Source organism: Natator depressus, chromosome 19 (assembly GCF_965152275.1).
Source record: "Natator depressus isolate rNatDep1 chromosome 19, rNatDep2.hap1, whole genome shotgun sequence".
NCBI lineage: Eukaryota > Metazoa > Chordata > Testudines > Cheloniidae > Natator > Natator depressus.
The window spans coordinates 6,717,973-6,733,088 of record NC_134252.1 but is presented as its reverse complement, the minus strand read 5'-3'; the positions used below and the strand labels follow the sequence as shown (position 1 = coordinate 6,733,088).

The 15,116-nt window shown below is 53.4% G+C and overlaps 1 protein-coding gene across 1 annotated transcript; it reads left to right on the top strand.

The window, feature by feature from the left end:
* The first annotated feature begins 1,746 nt into the window (after positions 1-1,746).
* On the top strand, positions 1,747-13,441 carry TXLNA (taxilin alpha). Its single transcript, XM_074934283.1, has 11 exons — positions 1,747-1,973; positions 3,464-3,714; positions 4,702-5,040; positions 6,661-6,752; positions 8,492-8,662; positions 9,556-9,750; positions 10,365-10,484; positions 10,833-10,907; positions 11,592-11,684; positions 12,322-12,417; positions 12,959-13,441. Exons 2-11 carry the CDS (start codon positions 3,498-3,500, stop codon positions 13,274-13,276), a joined length of 1,716 nt encoding a protein of 571 aa, XP_074790384.1. The 5' UTR covers positions 1,747-1,973; positions 3,464-3,497; the 3' UTR covers positions 13,277-13,441.
* Positions 13,442-15,116: the final 1,675 nt, after the last annotated feature.

The following is a 15,116-nucleotide window of genomic DNA, read 5'->3' as shown; positions in this document are numbered from 1 at the left end:
TAAAGCCCAACCCCATCACTCATGCTCTCTCCCCCCCACCCTCCCTCACTTTTACTGGGCTTGGGTTGGGGTGTGGGAGGGGGTGCAGGCTCTGGGGTGGAGCAGGGGATGAAGGGTTAGGAGTGTAGGAGGGGGCTCAGGGCTGGGGCTTGGGGTGCAGGAGGGAGTTCCAACCTGGGGCAGGGGCTTTGGGAGGGGGTTTCAGGCTCCAGCCAGGCAGCACTTACCTCAGGTGGCGCCCAATCAGTGGTGCAGCGAGACTAAGGCAGGCTGCCTGTCTGCCCTAGCTCCATGCTGCTCAAGGAAGTGGCCAGCATGTCTGGCCCCGAGGCACAGGCAGGTGGCAGCGCACACTGCTCACACCGCCCCTGCAGCTCCCATTGGCCGGGATTCCCAGCGACTGGGAGCTGCAGAGCCAGCGCTCAGGGCAGGGGCAGCACACAGCAAGAAGCCTGCCTTAGCCCCACTGACTTTTAACAGCACTGCCAAGGTCCCTTTTTGACCGGGTGTTCCAGTTGAAAACCAGATGCCTGGCACCCCTTCCTGTGCTCCACCTGTAACGCTTGTCAAACACAATCAACAAAAAAGCTGCTTTTGTCACTTCCTAAAGCAAGGGGGAAAGGTTGCGGGGGAGAGGAGAACTAAACCTGCTGCTGAATTTATGGTTCAGATATTGCAGCAGCCAGGCTAGTGCATGAGGCCTCCCCTTTCCTCATAGCTCCCACCCCACCCCAGCATGTGTGTCTCCCTAGCCCTTCTCCTCACAGCTTCTCCCCACCCCCAGGCTAGTGCCTCCCTGTCCCCCCATGGCTCCCCCCCTTGGGCTAGTGCCTCCCTGCCCCCTCTCCTCACGGCTACCCCCCCCCCGGGCTAGTGCCTTCCTGCCCCCTCTCCTCACAGCTTCCCCCCCCCACTCGGGCTAGTGCCTTCCTGCCCCCTCTCCTCACGGCTTTCCCCCCCCCCCCCTTGGGCTAGAGCCTTCCTGCCCCCTCTCCTCACGGCTTCCCCCCCCCCCCCGGGCTAGTGCCTTCCTGCCCCCTCTCCTCACGGCTTCCCCCCCCACCTCGGGCTAGTGCCTCCCTGCCCCCTCTCCTCACGGCGTCCCCCCCGCCTCAGGCTAGTGCCTTCCTGCCCCCTCTCCTCACGGCTTCCCCCCCCCACTCGGGCTAGTGCCTTCCTGCCCCCTCTCCTCATGGCTTCCCCCCCCCCTTGGGCTAGAGCCTTCCTGCCCCCTCTCCTCACGGCTTCCCCCCCCACCCCCCGGGCTAGTGCCTTCCTGCCCCCTCTCCTCACGGCTTCCCCCCCCACCTCGGGCTAGTGCCTCCCTGCCCCCTCTCCTCACGGCTTCCCCCCCCCACCTCGGGCTAGTGCCCCTCCCTCGGGCTAGTGCCTCCCTGCCCCCTCTCCTCACGGCTTCCCCCCCGCCTCGGGCTAGTGCCTCCCTGCCCCCTCTCCTCACGGCTTCCCCCCCGCTTCGGGCTAGTGCCTTCCTGCCCCCTCTCCTCACGGCTTCCCCCCCCCTCGGGCTAGCGCCTTCCTGCCCCCTCTCCTCACGGCTTCCCCGCCACTTAGGGCACGAGGAGGGGGCTTCTCCTCCCGCTGCCCGCACCACTCCCCCCATGCCCTTCCTGGCGCGAGGCACGCCGGGAAATGTAGTCGCATCGGCTGCCCGCCTCGAATGCCGCCGCTTAGCTGTATTTCCCGGCAGGCCCCGCGCCGCCCCGCTCGCGGATTGGCTGGCGGGCCCGGCGGGTGACGGCGCATGCGCTCTCTGTACCCGCTCAGAGGCCCGGGCTGGAGGCTGCAACCGCTTGCCCGGTCCCAGAGCTCCGCCGCGGGGACGAGGGGCCGCCGAGCGCCGTGGGGTCCCGTATGTAGGGGGCTCTCCAATCTGCCGGAGTGCGGCCGGCGGCCGCTACTGATTGGCTGAGGGTAGGGAGCCACGTCAGGGTACTCGGCGGTGACGTCACGCGGTACGTCGGTGATGTCATTGCAGGGTAGGGGTGACGTCCCTGCCTGCAGCCTGGGGGGCAGAGGGCGGGGCCTGGAGAGGGTGTGGGGAGCAGCGGGGCGGCATGTGTGTGTGTGGATGGGGGCTGGGATCGCGGGGTATCTAGGGCAGCTTGGGGGGCACAGTGCAGGGGGGGCTGGCGTAGGGCGCTGGCAGGGGAAGCTGAGGCAGTGGAGGCTGTGGGCCCTGCAGAGCTGGGTGGGGCACACTGGGTAACGTAGCGATGTGTGCAGCGCGTGGGGTGCCACAGGGAGAGGGGGCATTCGTGACACGGGGGCTGTGTGCAGTGTGGGAAGCCGGTGCTGCTGGGCCTGCATGTGAGAGACGGGCCCATCGTGGGGCCTATGCACGACTAGATGCCGTGCTTGCCTGGCCCCCATTACTTTTTAACTGCCTCCCCTGGCTTCACGTGGCTGGTTGTGCCCTCGTTGCCCTCTGAGAAGACTTACCCGTGGGGCGCTATGCCCAAATTTGGGACAACGCTTTTCTCTCATCAGAGGTGGGATCCAAATTGTCCTGGGACAGATAAGCTGCCTGTGCTTCATAATTAGAAGTGCCTCTGAAATGGGAGACTGCAGAGTGGCTGCAGCAATTGCTTTCCCTGTCAACTGCGTGGTGAATGAGAGATTGAGGGTGAGAGAGAGAGAGTGTATCCCTGGAGGGGCATGGAAATGGAAAGAAGGTGGAATTTGGCCTGTGTCTGTCTGTCTGTGTTTCGTGGAGCTGTTGATAGATCTGTTTGTTGCTGACCACCAGCTCTTCTTGGAAATTGCATGCTTTCCCTCCAGCCAAATGAACCTGTTGTTTTAATAGATGCTGGCCCCTCTTCTGCCTTGAGGATCCTGATTCAAGATTTTGGCCTCTGTCCATTGCTCCTGAGCTAGGAGGGCCTGTGTGCTTAGTAAAGGCAATGCATTCAATCCTAGAGAGAGAGGTTCTCATGTCAGCCTGCATGGTCCCCTCTAGGCTAATCCATGGAACTTATTTCCTGGTGGCTTGTGGAATGAAATGTTCTGAGAGCAAAGCATGAAGTGAGGGATGGGAACTTGGGTCCATCAGAAGGCTGCAGTCTGCAGAATACGAAAGTGAGAGAACCATTTACTCCAGGGGTTTGGAGGAGCAGTTTACTCAACTGGAGGAACAGTTATCCAGACATGGGACCCTTTATGGCGAGCGGGATAGCTTGGAGATATGGGAGAAAGGATGCGTGTGCTTTCCAATAGCAGAATGGGGTTCACAAAGCTGCTGTTGAGTGAGAGGCAGCATATGAGTCTTACAACTAGCAGTGGATGGGGAGGGTCAGTGAAGAACCTTGCTCTCCCAGTTCTGAATGTGTCGATTCCTGTTGATTTCACCTCACAGTCAGTCTCTTGCAGGGTGGTGATTTCTGCTAAAATCCCATGAATCCTCATTTCTTACAACTAAACTCAGGTGACATTTCTCTTTCACCAGGGTTTATTGAGACTGAGTGGGGAGAAGAGCATTGATGAAGAACCAAGGTGGGGAGAACAAAGCTGCTTTGCTGCCTGCTAGTCCTCCCAAAATGAACAGCAATCTGGTGCTAGAGGAAGGAGTCTTAGCCGAGGCTGCAGCTCCCCCTGAAGCTGGGGACTCCCCAAGCCAGTCCAGGACATGCAACTCTGAGCCTTCTGCTGATGGCAATGCTGAGAGCCTGACCAGTGAGGAGCAGGATAAGAATGAGGGTGTGTTTCCATTTTGAACTAAGTGGCCAAGTCTAGCTTGGCTTTCTCTCTGGGGTGGCTGTTGTAACAAATTTCCATTCACTCACATGCAGGAGGCCTGTGGCTTTAGAAGCAGAGTCCTGGGTTTCATTTCAGGTGTGTGTAATGTCTGTATATGTGCAGTCCCAAAGTAATAACCGTGTGTATGGGATGGTGGATACAAAGGGGTGAAGATGCATCCACCACTGGTTCTGAGTTGGCTGTATTGAATTATTTACTGTTCACCCATTGCTCTGACCTCTAGGACTTTAGAGTCAAAAAATCAAACAGACCTGCTTTACTTTGCATTATTATTAGTTGCCCCCTCACCACCACCACCCATGAGCCTATGCATTTGCTCTCCTATTGGTGCTATAGAAATAACAAAAATAATCCTCCAGCTGGGGAAAGCTCTCTAGTCAAGTAAGTAGTTGGTTGAAATGAACCCTGCCATCCACACTAATGACCAGTAAATTTGGGGTCTGGTGAATGCCCAGTGGCTGCGATGACTTCATCAACTGCTGCCAATCTTCAAGAGATCAAATCGGGATTCTCAGCAGGAGGACCTTACTGACCTCAGCTGTCAGGGTGGTGCATAAGGAGAAAGGTTCTAAACCATATACTTCACTCCAGGAATGGATATTAGTAGGCTGTTCTCATGAAGGAAAACGCACGTTGAGCCTGCTCCCAATAAACGTAGTGGGAGTTTTGCCACCAACAGATGTTGGGAGCCTGGTCATGCTCCCTCGATTGGAAGGGAACTTAGCTAGAAGTGCAGCTCCACTGTCAGAGCAGCTAGTTAAAGATGCAATACCCAGGAGAATGTATGTTGCTGAAAGTTTGCTGGCCCTGGTAGGAAGCCTTTCGACTGCTCTCTGGTTATTACACAGGGCTACAGCAGAGAGGAGCTAGCAGGATAGAAATTGTTAGAGAAAGTGTCATGTGTTTGTCCTCACCTATCTCCCATAGCTTCTTGTGTGGAGGAGGAGACAAAATCCTCCCAGCCTGCCACGTGTGATGTCTCTGAAGAGCTGAGCAGGCAGCTGGAGGACATCTTGAACACATACTGTGTGGATGCCAGCCAGGAAGGTCCAGGAGATGATGGTGGGCAGAGCGAGCCCGTGGAGCCAGACGAAGCAGACAAGTGCCGGAGTGAATCCCCCAGGAACGGCGAGCAGGAGCCAGGCTGCCCTGAGATGAATGGAGAGAAGGAGGGCTCCAAGGGGACCGAAGAGTTCCGAGCCAACGACGAGTGTGGGGAACGTGATCAGAAACGGGCCCAGGAGAAAAAGAAAGCCAAGGGTCTCGGTAGGGGTTCCTAGCCTTGGTCTGTGGCCACTCTGGGGTGGGGAACTTTCCTCCTGGGGCCTTCCATTTTCATAGTGATTTAACTGCCCTCTGCTAAAGCCAGTGAAATAAGCATCCTAGCCATGCACTGCACAGCAATGTTGAAAAACGATATGGCTCCATGTGCCATAGGGATGTGAAGACATATGCCCTGTGCTGCTCAGGCACAGACCAGCCCTGAGCACTGACGGAGTCTCTGAATTCCAGGTGCACACAGTTTTGGGCAGGGCATGTACGTACAGCTTTGCGCTTCGGGCCAGGCTGAGTGCACGGCTTCTAAGAACTGTCTTCCCCCACACACACACTCGATAAAAGAAAAGGATGCAGGTGAGATCCTACAGAGACCATCAGTTATTCCTGCATTTGGGTGAGAAAGTAAATTGCCCTGTTTGATCTGCATAAGCTAGCAATAGAGGATTTCCAAATAGGGTAAGCGTGCAAAATGAGTGTGCAATTGCCTGTATAATTTGCATCTACATTTATTGTAATTGCATTTACAAATTAGGCATGAAATTGCGCACACAGCTATGCACTAAACTTCTTTCTTCTGCTGCATTTACCAGGGGTTGGGGTGATTTAGCTGTTAAACCTGGACGTGCAAGTCCAAGACTCCCAAGTTCTATTCCCTGCTGAGCCACATGCTGACTGTACAGCGTAGGTCAAGTTGCTTATCCAGCCATCTATATTAGTATTGATAGGACCCCCCCGCACTGTAATATCTGAGCATCTCATTGATTTAATGTACTTATTCTCATGGGATCTGTGTGCAGATGGGGAACTAAGACTGAGGCTCAGATCTTCAAAGGTATTTAGCTATAAAGACCTGCAGCCTGACCCGAACCCTGTGGGATTTGACTGCAGGTGTCGGGTCTGGGTCAGGTGGGAAAACAACCAGACCGGCTCTGGTCGGCACTCCTCTTGCCCGGGGGTCAGCACTTGGGTGGCTGCCTGCTCTGCTCGTACTGAGCACCACCACCTCGCTGCACCGTGTGCGCTGCAGACTGGTTGTGCTGAGGAGGCACAATGCACACAGACACTTGCAGCTGCCTCCGCACTGATCCCATGGGCCTGGGGAGCAGATCCAACCCCCCAGCAGGAGACGGCAGTGGTGCTGATGCAGGTTCGGGGGTGGGGAAGTGTTGGGGTCAGGTTGGGAAACAACTTGACCTTCTTGGGCTTACGTCAGGTGGGCTTGGGTCTGAGTAAGGCTTAAAAATTAGGCCTGGGAAGATTTCTGTTTAGGCACCTAACTCTCATTGAAATCAGTGAGGTGCCTAAATACCTTCTGAGGACCTGGACTTAAGTAACTTTCTCAAGGTCTCACAAGAAGTCGGTGGCGGAGCAGGGAATTGAACCTAGGTCTCTGGAGTCCATCCTCCCAAGGAAACCGCCCCAAATTAAATTACACTGATGGCTTAAATTCATGTGGAGAATCTGAGAAGTGCCTCAGGGATCCGAGCTGTGGTTTTGTGTGTATTTGGAGCAGGGAATGTAGCAGCTTCTGGTTTCCACCTGGGTGTTTCCCCTTTGCCTTGTGACCCAGAGCTCTGGGTGAAAGAGCTGTTTCTGCTTGCCTTCCAGGCAAGGAGATCACTTTGCTGATGCAGACGCTGAACACACTGAGCACCCCAGAGGAGAAGCTGGCGGCACTGTGCAAGAAATATGCTGAGCTGGTCAGTTCCTAGCACTACACTTCAGGCTCTAGGGCGGGAGACGGCCGAGGGATGGAGATTGTTTGGCGACACAGGAGACAGACATGTCCCTAGATTGAGGGGGACAGCCCATGCATATGCTGCAGTTATTTTCACGTGAAACATGGCTTCCTAGGCTCTCTGGACACCTGGGTTCAAAAATGCAGCTAGGCCCCAGGTGGAGAGAGTTTGTTAGGCTCAGTCTGTTTTCTAGTGATCATTTAGCCGTCTCTGCACAGCAGAAGTATAAGCGAGTATAGAAGTGCCTTGGGCAGATTGGTATTGTGGGGTGGATTTCCAAGCTCCACCCTGCTATCGATGTCAGGAGTGCTATATCTGGCCATTTTAAAGACCGTCTTTCTCTGGCCTGCTAACTTGGACCGTACTCTGCACAGAGAGAGCAAAACAAGCCGGGGTAGGGCCAAAGAGCTCAAGTGCAACGAATCAGCTGTGGTGTGCTCCTGAGATAGAACTGGCCTGGTATTCAGTGTCACCCTTGTGCTGTTATATCTGCTGGCAGGTCCCATTTTCCCAACACACTACACTGAGAGAGGACAAAACAGTACACGGCCCAGGAAACATAGTGCTTGGGACAGAGATAAGGCTCAAGGGAAGTGCATACCAAAGGGGAGACTGACTATTCAGAAAGGCAGTACTGTCTAGTGGATGGAGTTTGGGGGGCTAAGAGCTCCTGAATTTTACTCCCAGCTCTGATACTGACTCGCTGTGTGGCCTTGGGCAAGACCCTTCTTCTCTCTGTACTTCAGCTTCCCCAACTCTAGAACTGGAACAATTTACCAAGGGTCGGGGTGAATTCTACATCACTGACAATTTTTAAAACAAGATTGGATATTCTTCTAAAAGATCTGCTCTAGGAATTATTTGGGGGAAGTTTTATGGCCTGTGCCATACAGGAGATCAGACTAGATGATCACAATGGTCCCTTCTGGCCTTGGAATCTGTGAATCTAGAGCAGGGGATAATGCTACCGACCCATCTCTCATGGAGTTTGTGAGGGTTGATTAATACTTAGCATGTCCACAGCACCTTGCATGCAAGAAACCTCACAATCCCTCTACCAGGCGGGTAGCCTCATCACCATTTCACAGGTGTGGAAACTGATGCACAAAGAGGGGAAATCACTGCCCCAGAATCACTGACACAGCCACAAATGGGATCCAGAAGTCCTGACTCCCAATTTCCCCTGCACCAACCACTAGACATCACTCCCTCTCCACAATATAAGAGCTATTGTAATACCTGAAATAAGCACATGGATATGGATTAGCTGTACAGGGAACGGCCTGACTCAGAGCCTTCCTCACAGAAATAAGTTCCATCGGAATCCAGAGTAGCAAATGGTGCCCAAAGTGGTTCCTCTAGAGTGATGAGTCCAGGGATAGAGGTGCCCATGCCACTGAGAGAACACTGCACTCCACACCCCACCTTCATCTAACTCAAGGACAGTATTTAATACTAGAGCCAACCCCTGGCTGTAGGAAAGGTGCTGTGCCCAGTGAGAGCCCTTGCTGGAATGGGGGCCTGTATAAGCCATGGATTTCTCCAGGCCTCATTACTGCAATGGCTGTTTGCACTGGGATGCTATCATAATTCTCTTGGGGGCTAGAACATTCTCACCCTGAACCCAGAACCCTCTCCTTGGGGTGTAGCTGGAGTCTGCTTTGCTGCATCTTTCCCTCTCTGCTTCTCCCTCCCTCCAGCTGGAAGAGCACAGGAACTCCCAGAAGCAGATGAAAATCCTTCAGAAGAAGCAGACGCAGCTAGTACAGGAGAAGGATCATCTGAGGAGTGAACATAGCAAGGCCATCCTGGCCCGCAGCAAGCTGGAGAGCTTGTGCCGCGAGCTCCAGAGACACAACCGCACCCTCAAGGCAAGAGCCTCTTCGCTTCCCACCTTGGGGGCTCTGAACATGAGAGAAAGGCACCAACGGAACGGAACTGCTTTCTCTCTCTTCCCCAGATCAGTGGTTGCCAACCTGTTAGGGTAATTGTTCCCATTTACCAGAGGGCTTGGCTGTACTAGCCATTGCCTACTGCCTGCCATTCGTTAGTGTGCTAATCTTGCACTGCTTCTTCGCTTGCATAGACAGTGAAGACTGGGGATTTGGCATGGCTAGTGAGACTGTCAGACAGTTTAGAGCAACTGGTGCTTTGTGATGGGCTGGAGCATCTTAGATGAAGGAGTTGTGCAATGGCAGTGCCCTGGCATCCAGCACAGAGGCTCTTTGGTAAGGTGGGAAGCTGGGAGCCTGGAGTACCAGTTGCACTCTTGAGTTTTCTTAGCTGGGAACCCCTGGGTAGAAAGCAGTGTCTGGCGTTCAGCTGTACCCTACATGGGAGGTCAGTCTGGTCTGTGTGAGACTGTCTGAGGCCAGCCCACTTTCTGCATAGCCCTGTGTTAGATTTCACTCCATGATACTGCCCATCTCTTCCCCATCGCCAAACCTACCCAGCGGAGGACAGGACAGCTGAAATGGGCAGATCTGACTCATCCATCTTGCCTGCCTTTTGTCTCAGGTGGATGGATAGTTGGAGACAGGGGCGGGGGGGCGGAAAGAGCACCAAGATGGGCTAGGGACGGGAGCGTGCAGGGCAGGGGCCACTCAAACCTCTTTCCTCTTTGGCCTAAACAATAGCACCTGTGCCCTGGAGGGCAGGGTGATCTGGGTAAGTTGCTCTGTGGGTCAACTGTTCCAGATATTCCCTGTACATTACACGGGGGATTGACCTGGGTCCCTCTGTTCCTTTTCCTCTTCTCCCATAGGAGGAAGGTGTCCAGCGTGCACGGGAGGAGGAGGAGAAGCGGAAGGAAGTGACGTCCCATTTCCAGGTGACGCTGAATGACATCCAGCTGCAGATGGAGCAGCACAATGAGCGGAACTCCAAGCTGCGCCAGGAGAACATGGAGCTGGCAGAGAGGCTGAAAAAACTCATTGAGCAGTATGAGCTGCGGGAGGAGGTGGGGCACCCATCGCAGGAGAAATCCTGGGGCCTAGGAGGGATAGGGTGGGGGCTCTGCAGAGCAGATGGAATCCTTGGGCCTGGGCTGGCTGGGAGGGGGACGTTTCCTCCTCTTTTCCTTCACATACACCCCCTACCTGCACCCACAAGGTGATGTGGATTCCTGGAGACTGGGATGATATTAATTTATGTCATGATAACACTGAACTGCAGTGCTGTTGGCTGCACAGAGCTATTCACCCCAGACCTGCCTGATACTCCTTATCACCATTTTACAAATGGGAAACTGAGGCATAGAGAGGTGAAGCGAGCCAGTAGCAGAGAGAGGATTAGAACCCAGGAGCCTTGTGCTCTAAGCACCGGACTGGTGCCTCTCCCTTGCAGTCACGTGGGTTATTGGAACTGAAACCATTGAGGTCCCTCCTTCGGTAACCCAGGTACTATGAACTAGTGGGCATGCCCCACATAGAACGTACAGGGCTCCTGGGTGGCCTGTGGACATGTCCTCCTGGGTCATATGCCCCTCTGCTCCTGTGGAATCGCTGACACGTTATGTGGGGAGCAGAGCCTAGGTGACCATGTTAGTAACAGCCCCTGTATTTCCCTTGGCAGCATATTGATAAGGTGTTCAAACACAAGGACTTGCAGCAGCAGCTGGTGGATGCCAAGCTCCAGCAGGCCCAGGAGATGCTGAAGGAGGCAGAGGAGAGACACCAGCGGGAGAAGGACTTTGTAAGTCTCCAGCTTTGGCAACTATCTTAGAGAATCCTGTTGAATCTTTTAGTTCTCGCCTCCCTGCTAACGCTTTCCTAAGAGCAGCTGGCCTGTTGGGAGGTAAGGAATTGCCCAGCCAGATCAGGCTGTCCCAGTCCAGTATCCTCTGCAGTGGCCGTCCCCAGCAATAGAAGCCCTGGTCTGTTCTTCAGCATTGGCTGTGCTTATTGGATCAGTGCCAAGCCCCTGCCTTGCAGGTGTGTCTGATTCTGACCCAGCTGGCCCTTCCCGAGCTAGGATGGACTCAAGCTCTTCCCTGGAGTCCAGTTAGCTAACTGCATTCCCATCTCCCTCGTTCTCCTCTAGCTGCTGAAAGAGGCCGTGGAGTCTCAGAGAATGTGTGAGCTGATGAAGCAGCAGGAGACCCATCTCAAGCAGCAGGTGACGTAGCACAGCCCAGGCTGTCTGGCTCTTATGTTCCCTTCATCCTGCAAAGAGGTGGAAGGAAACCCGTTTCCCTGGGGGAGGAAGGGGGTGGTCCGGACTGGTGTGTTGGCTCCTGGTACAGCGCAGGAGGTACAATGCAGGGTGGGACCTCCCTATGCCCTTTAATCTCTCTGCTTCCTTGGAGGAAGGAAGAGGTCCCAGTGTTACCAGCATCTTTCTCAGTGCTGAGGTAGGTTGTTCTTTCACATGGGACAGAAAGCCTGATCCTGTGAGATGCTGAAGTCAGTGGAAGTTGAGGGCATGCACCACCTTGCAGGACTGGGCCTAAGCAAGACGGGAGGATTGTTCCCCTCTGTCTAGTCCAGGACTCTGAGCATAGCAGCTTGGTGCTGCGAGTTACACCATAGAGCCCTGAACTCTACTGAATCATAGAATCATAGAATAACAGAGTTGGAAGGGACCTCTGGAGGCCATCTAGTCCAACCCCCTGCCCAGAGCAGGACCAACTGAACCACAAGGGCTTGAATCTTGAGAGTCAGCCCAGTTCTTCACAGAAATCCAGCCTCTCCCATGCTGGACGCTGAACTGGGGAGGAATGGGGAAGGGAGGCTGGAACGAGATGCTTGCTGTGCAGTGTCAAGGTACTCGGCGCTGAGCTGTAATTCCCTCTCTCCCTAGCTGGCCCTCTACACAGAGAAGTTTGAGGAGTTTCAGAACACGCTTTCCAAAAGCAGTGAGGTGTTCACTACATTCAAACAGGAGATGGAAAAGGTACTGTGGCTGCCACCCCTATTGGCCAGAGAGCTGGCATGGTCCTCTCTGATGTGTTAGAGCCACTGTCTGCCAACATCCCCACTGGGTTTCCAAGCTGGTAAAGTGGCAACTCCTTGATTACGTGGAGGCCAGCTTTCACCATCCTCAGAAATCTTCCAGGAGCTATGTACTCCTGGGAAGTATACCAGTTGGATTCAGCAATCATTAGCAGAAGGAGCTTTCCTGTGCAATGGGGTGGGTGGAGTTGGTCTGGGGTGGGGTGGGGGAGGTTGGTCGAGGGTTAGCCGTGATAGGCAGAGCCTGCACCTGAGCCTTCCCAAAGGTTAGGGGAGTTTAGAGCTGGGCATGGGGGTGGCTTAGTCCCAGTTCCTGTTCAGGTTTGTTGTGCCCTGGTCAGTGAGTGGTGGGTATCAGAGGCTTGGGGAGGCCTGGTCAATATTCCCTCTCAGTGAAACTGACTCCAGTGGGTGAGATAAGGCAAGGCGGAAGGGCTGCTGCACTTTCCTGGGCCGGCTGGCATCTGACCCCTTGCTCTGGGAATGTCCATGCCCCCTCGAGGGTGCTGTAGAAACTGTCCGATCGCGACGCTCTGTATCACTGTTTCTCTTTTCCTTTTATTGCTGTATTTCTGTAGATGACAAAAAAGATCAAGAAGCTGGAGAAAGAGACCACTGTGTATCGGTCTCGCTGGGAGAGCAGCAACAAGGCTCTGCTGGAGATGGCCGAGGAGGTAAGCCCCGTCTGTGGTACCATGCTGCGGCACCTTCTCAGGCGTCTGGTTCAGCTTTGCATTTTATTGGGTACACTGAGACTGGCAAATAGCCAATGGCGACTGCATCAGAGAGCGATCTAGTGGTTAGAACAGGCAACTGGGAGTAAGTACCAAGAGTCTGGTTCCTGGCTTTGCCTCTGACTCATTGTGTGATCTTGGGCAAGTCCCTTCCCCTCAGTGTACAGAGGATAATGAGACTCACCAAACTAGTGGTGAGGAAGCAAGGGTTAATGATGGTGTTTGAAAGGAAGGTGCTACCGAGATGGACAGTCACTCCCTGCCCCGCAAGGGAACAGGTAGATTGAAAAGGGTGGTGACAGCATATGAATGTTGGGTCCTTTGCTGACTGCTGATATGTTTGCCTGTGAACTTGGCCTGTTTCTTCCAGGAGTTTCCCTTTGCCTCTCTTCCCCGGCCTCAGACTCTAGGTTTCTGACTTAGCGGTAAGACTCTCAATTCCTCACCTTCGCTGCTTAGGGACCGTTGACTCTTTTTGCAGAAAACCCTTCGGGATAAGGAGCTGGAAGGGCTTCAGGTGAAAATCCAGCGCCTGGAGAAACTTTGCCGAGCCCTTCAGACCGAGCGCAATGACCTGAACAAGAAGGTGCAGGACCTGTGTGCCCATACACCCCAGGCCGAAGCAGACACGCTGGAACCCCTAAAGGACCCATCTCAAGACAGCTCTGGTGAGCCAGCACTAGGGGGTGCTGTAGCGCAGCAGTGCCCCAGGGAGGATTGTCTTCGCTCAGCAAAGCCAATGCACTGCACAGAACCTGCGGAGAACCCCGGAGAACTGAGCATAGGAGCTTTGGGTTAGGTTGGGACTGAGGAATGCTCTCGCTGTGCTGACTAAGCAGGTGGAGATAGGGGAAGGGATGGTAACATATGAATGGTTCCACAGACTGATCTAATGTCCTTTCCTTAGTCCCAAGACTGGGGGCTTTGAGATTTTCCAGTTTAGGCTTTTGGAGATTTTTTTTTTTTTTTTAATATATACATATATATATATATGATATATAAAACAATGTGCAGGGCAACATACACTTTTATATATGGATATATATAAACTAGATTGACCCACTTTCCTGCGTGTGCGTGGATATCTAATACACGGATTTTCAACTGATTGGCCCTTTTGCTAAAAGACCTTGTTAGTGGTGGGCTGTGATGCCCTTTTAAAAGCTAGAGCAGCACAGGGGGCCAGATGGGTGAACCGTCTCCAGTCCCTCCCGCCAGCTCATAGCATCCAAACAACTGGAAATGTCACGAGTGCGGTCTGCAGCCGTCCTGCTTTCAACGTGACTTTAAAGCAGAGAGTGGAAATGGGGAGAATTTGAAGCATTTCCCAGCCTTGGATGCTCCTTTTTCTCCTTCCTGGTTTAAAACCGACCTGCCTGAAGACAGGCTGCTGGGGTGTGCTGGCTTATTTTTTCCTGGTTAGCACTTTCTCTTTCCCTTAGAAGAAGGAGAGAAGAGGCTGTTTTTCTTTGTCATACAGTCCATGTATTGTATGGGAGCAAAAGGAAATGGAGAAACAATGTAGGGTCTTGGACACATCAGAAAGCCCCCTAGCAGCCGTCCCTCTGGACTCTTGATATTTCCAGAACCTGCTGATGTCTCAATAGCCTTATAATTCACAGTTGCCTCTACGCTATACGCACACATGCACAAGTGTATTAAAGAGTTAATCCAAAGGTCTACTTCCTACTTGTTTTGCACATGAATACCGTGAGGGGGTGAGGAGGTCCTCCAGGTTATTGTCTAGATCCCTTTCCCTGTGGAAGGGCCTCTGTGCTGCCCCACGGTAGGTGTTTACAAAGCAGTGGTTCCAGAAAGACAAAACCTCAGCTTTGTCCTTGGCTGAATAGTTGGGCCCATGAGCAACGTGCTCTAGGCTCAGCCCCTGAGAAGGGAGCCATGTCCACATGGATAGTCTACTGGCTGTGACGTGCCGCTGCTCCAGTGCTCTGGCAGGCTCCTTTTGACTTTGTCATAACAGCACCTCATTCACAAGTACCCTTCCCCAGTAACGTACCCATCTGACCGTCTTCCTGGCTGACCGCTGCTCTGCAGGGAAAGATTGCTGAGAGAAATGGATGCATGCAATCTCTCCCTTCAGCAGAGTGTGAGAGCAGCGCACCATTTCTCCATCCTGTCAGTCCCATGAGATGGGGAATCTGCTGCTTTAACCGGTCCTTATGGGGGCAAAATCCCACGGACTTCAGTTTGGGAGTCTTGCCTGAGCAAAGACTTCTGGGATTGGCCCTCAGATCACCATTTCTCTAAACTCCTCCACTCATGTAAATCTCCCCAGTCCTCTGCTAGTTTTGAAGCAGGCCTCACTAAAACTTTAGTTCACAATATACTTTTATTTTCAGTACCATCCTCCTTTGCTTAAAACCAAACATGATCAGCTCAAGTAAATTTCAGTCACTCTCCACTCTTTTATCTTTCTTAGACTGGTGCCGTTTGGTGGGGAACTTTAATTTTTCTTCCCACTGTTTCTCTTCTGGCAACACTGCTTAGCAGCTTATCTCTAGGCAGCTGCACAGGGCCCTTGTAAACCATCCACAGTGCTGTTTTTGGGATCAGCCAGCAGAAGGAGAAGAAGTACACTCATCCTGTCTCCACTTGAAGTTCAAACGGTATTGAACCAG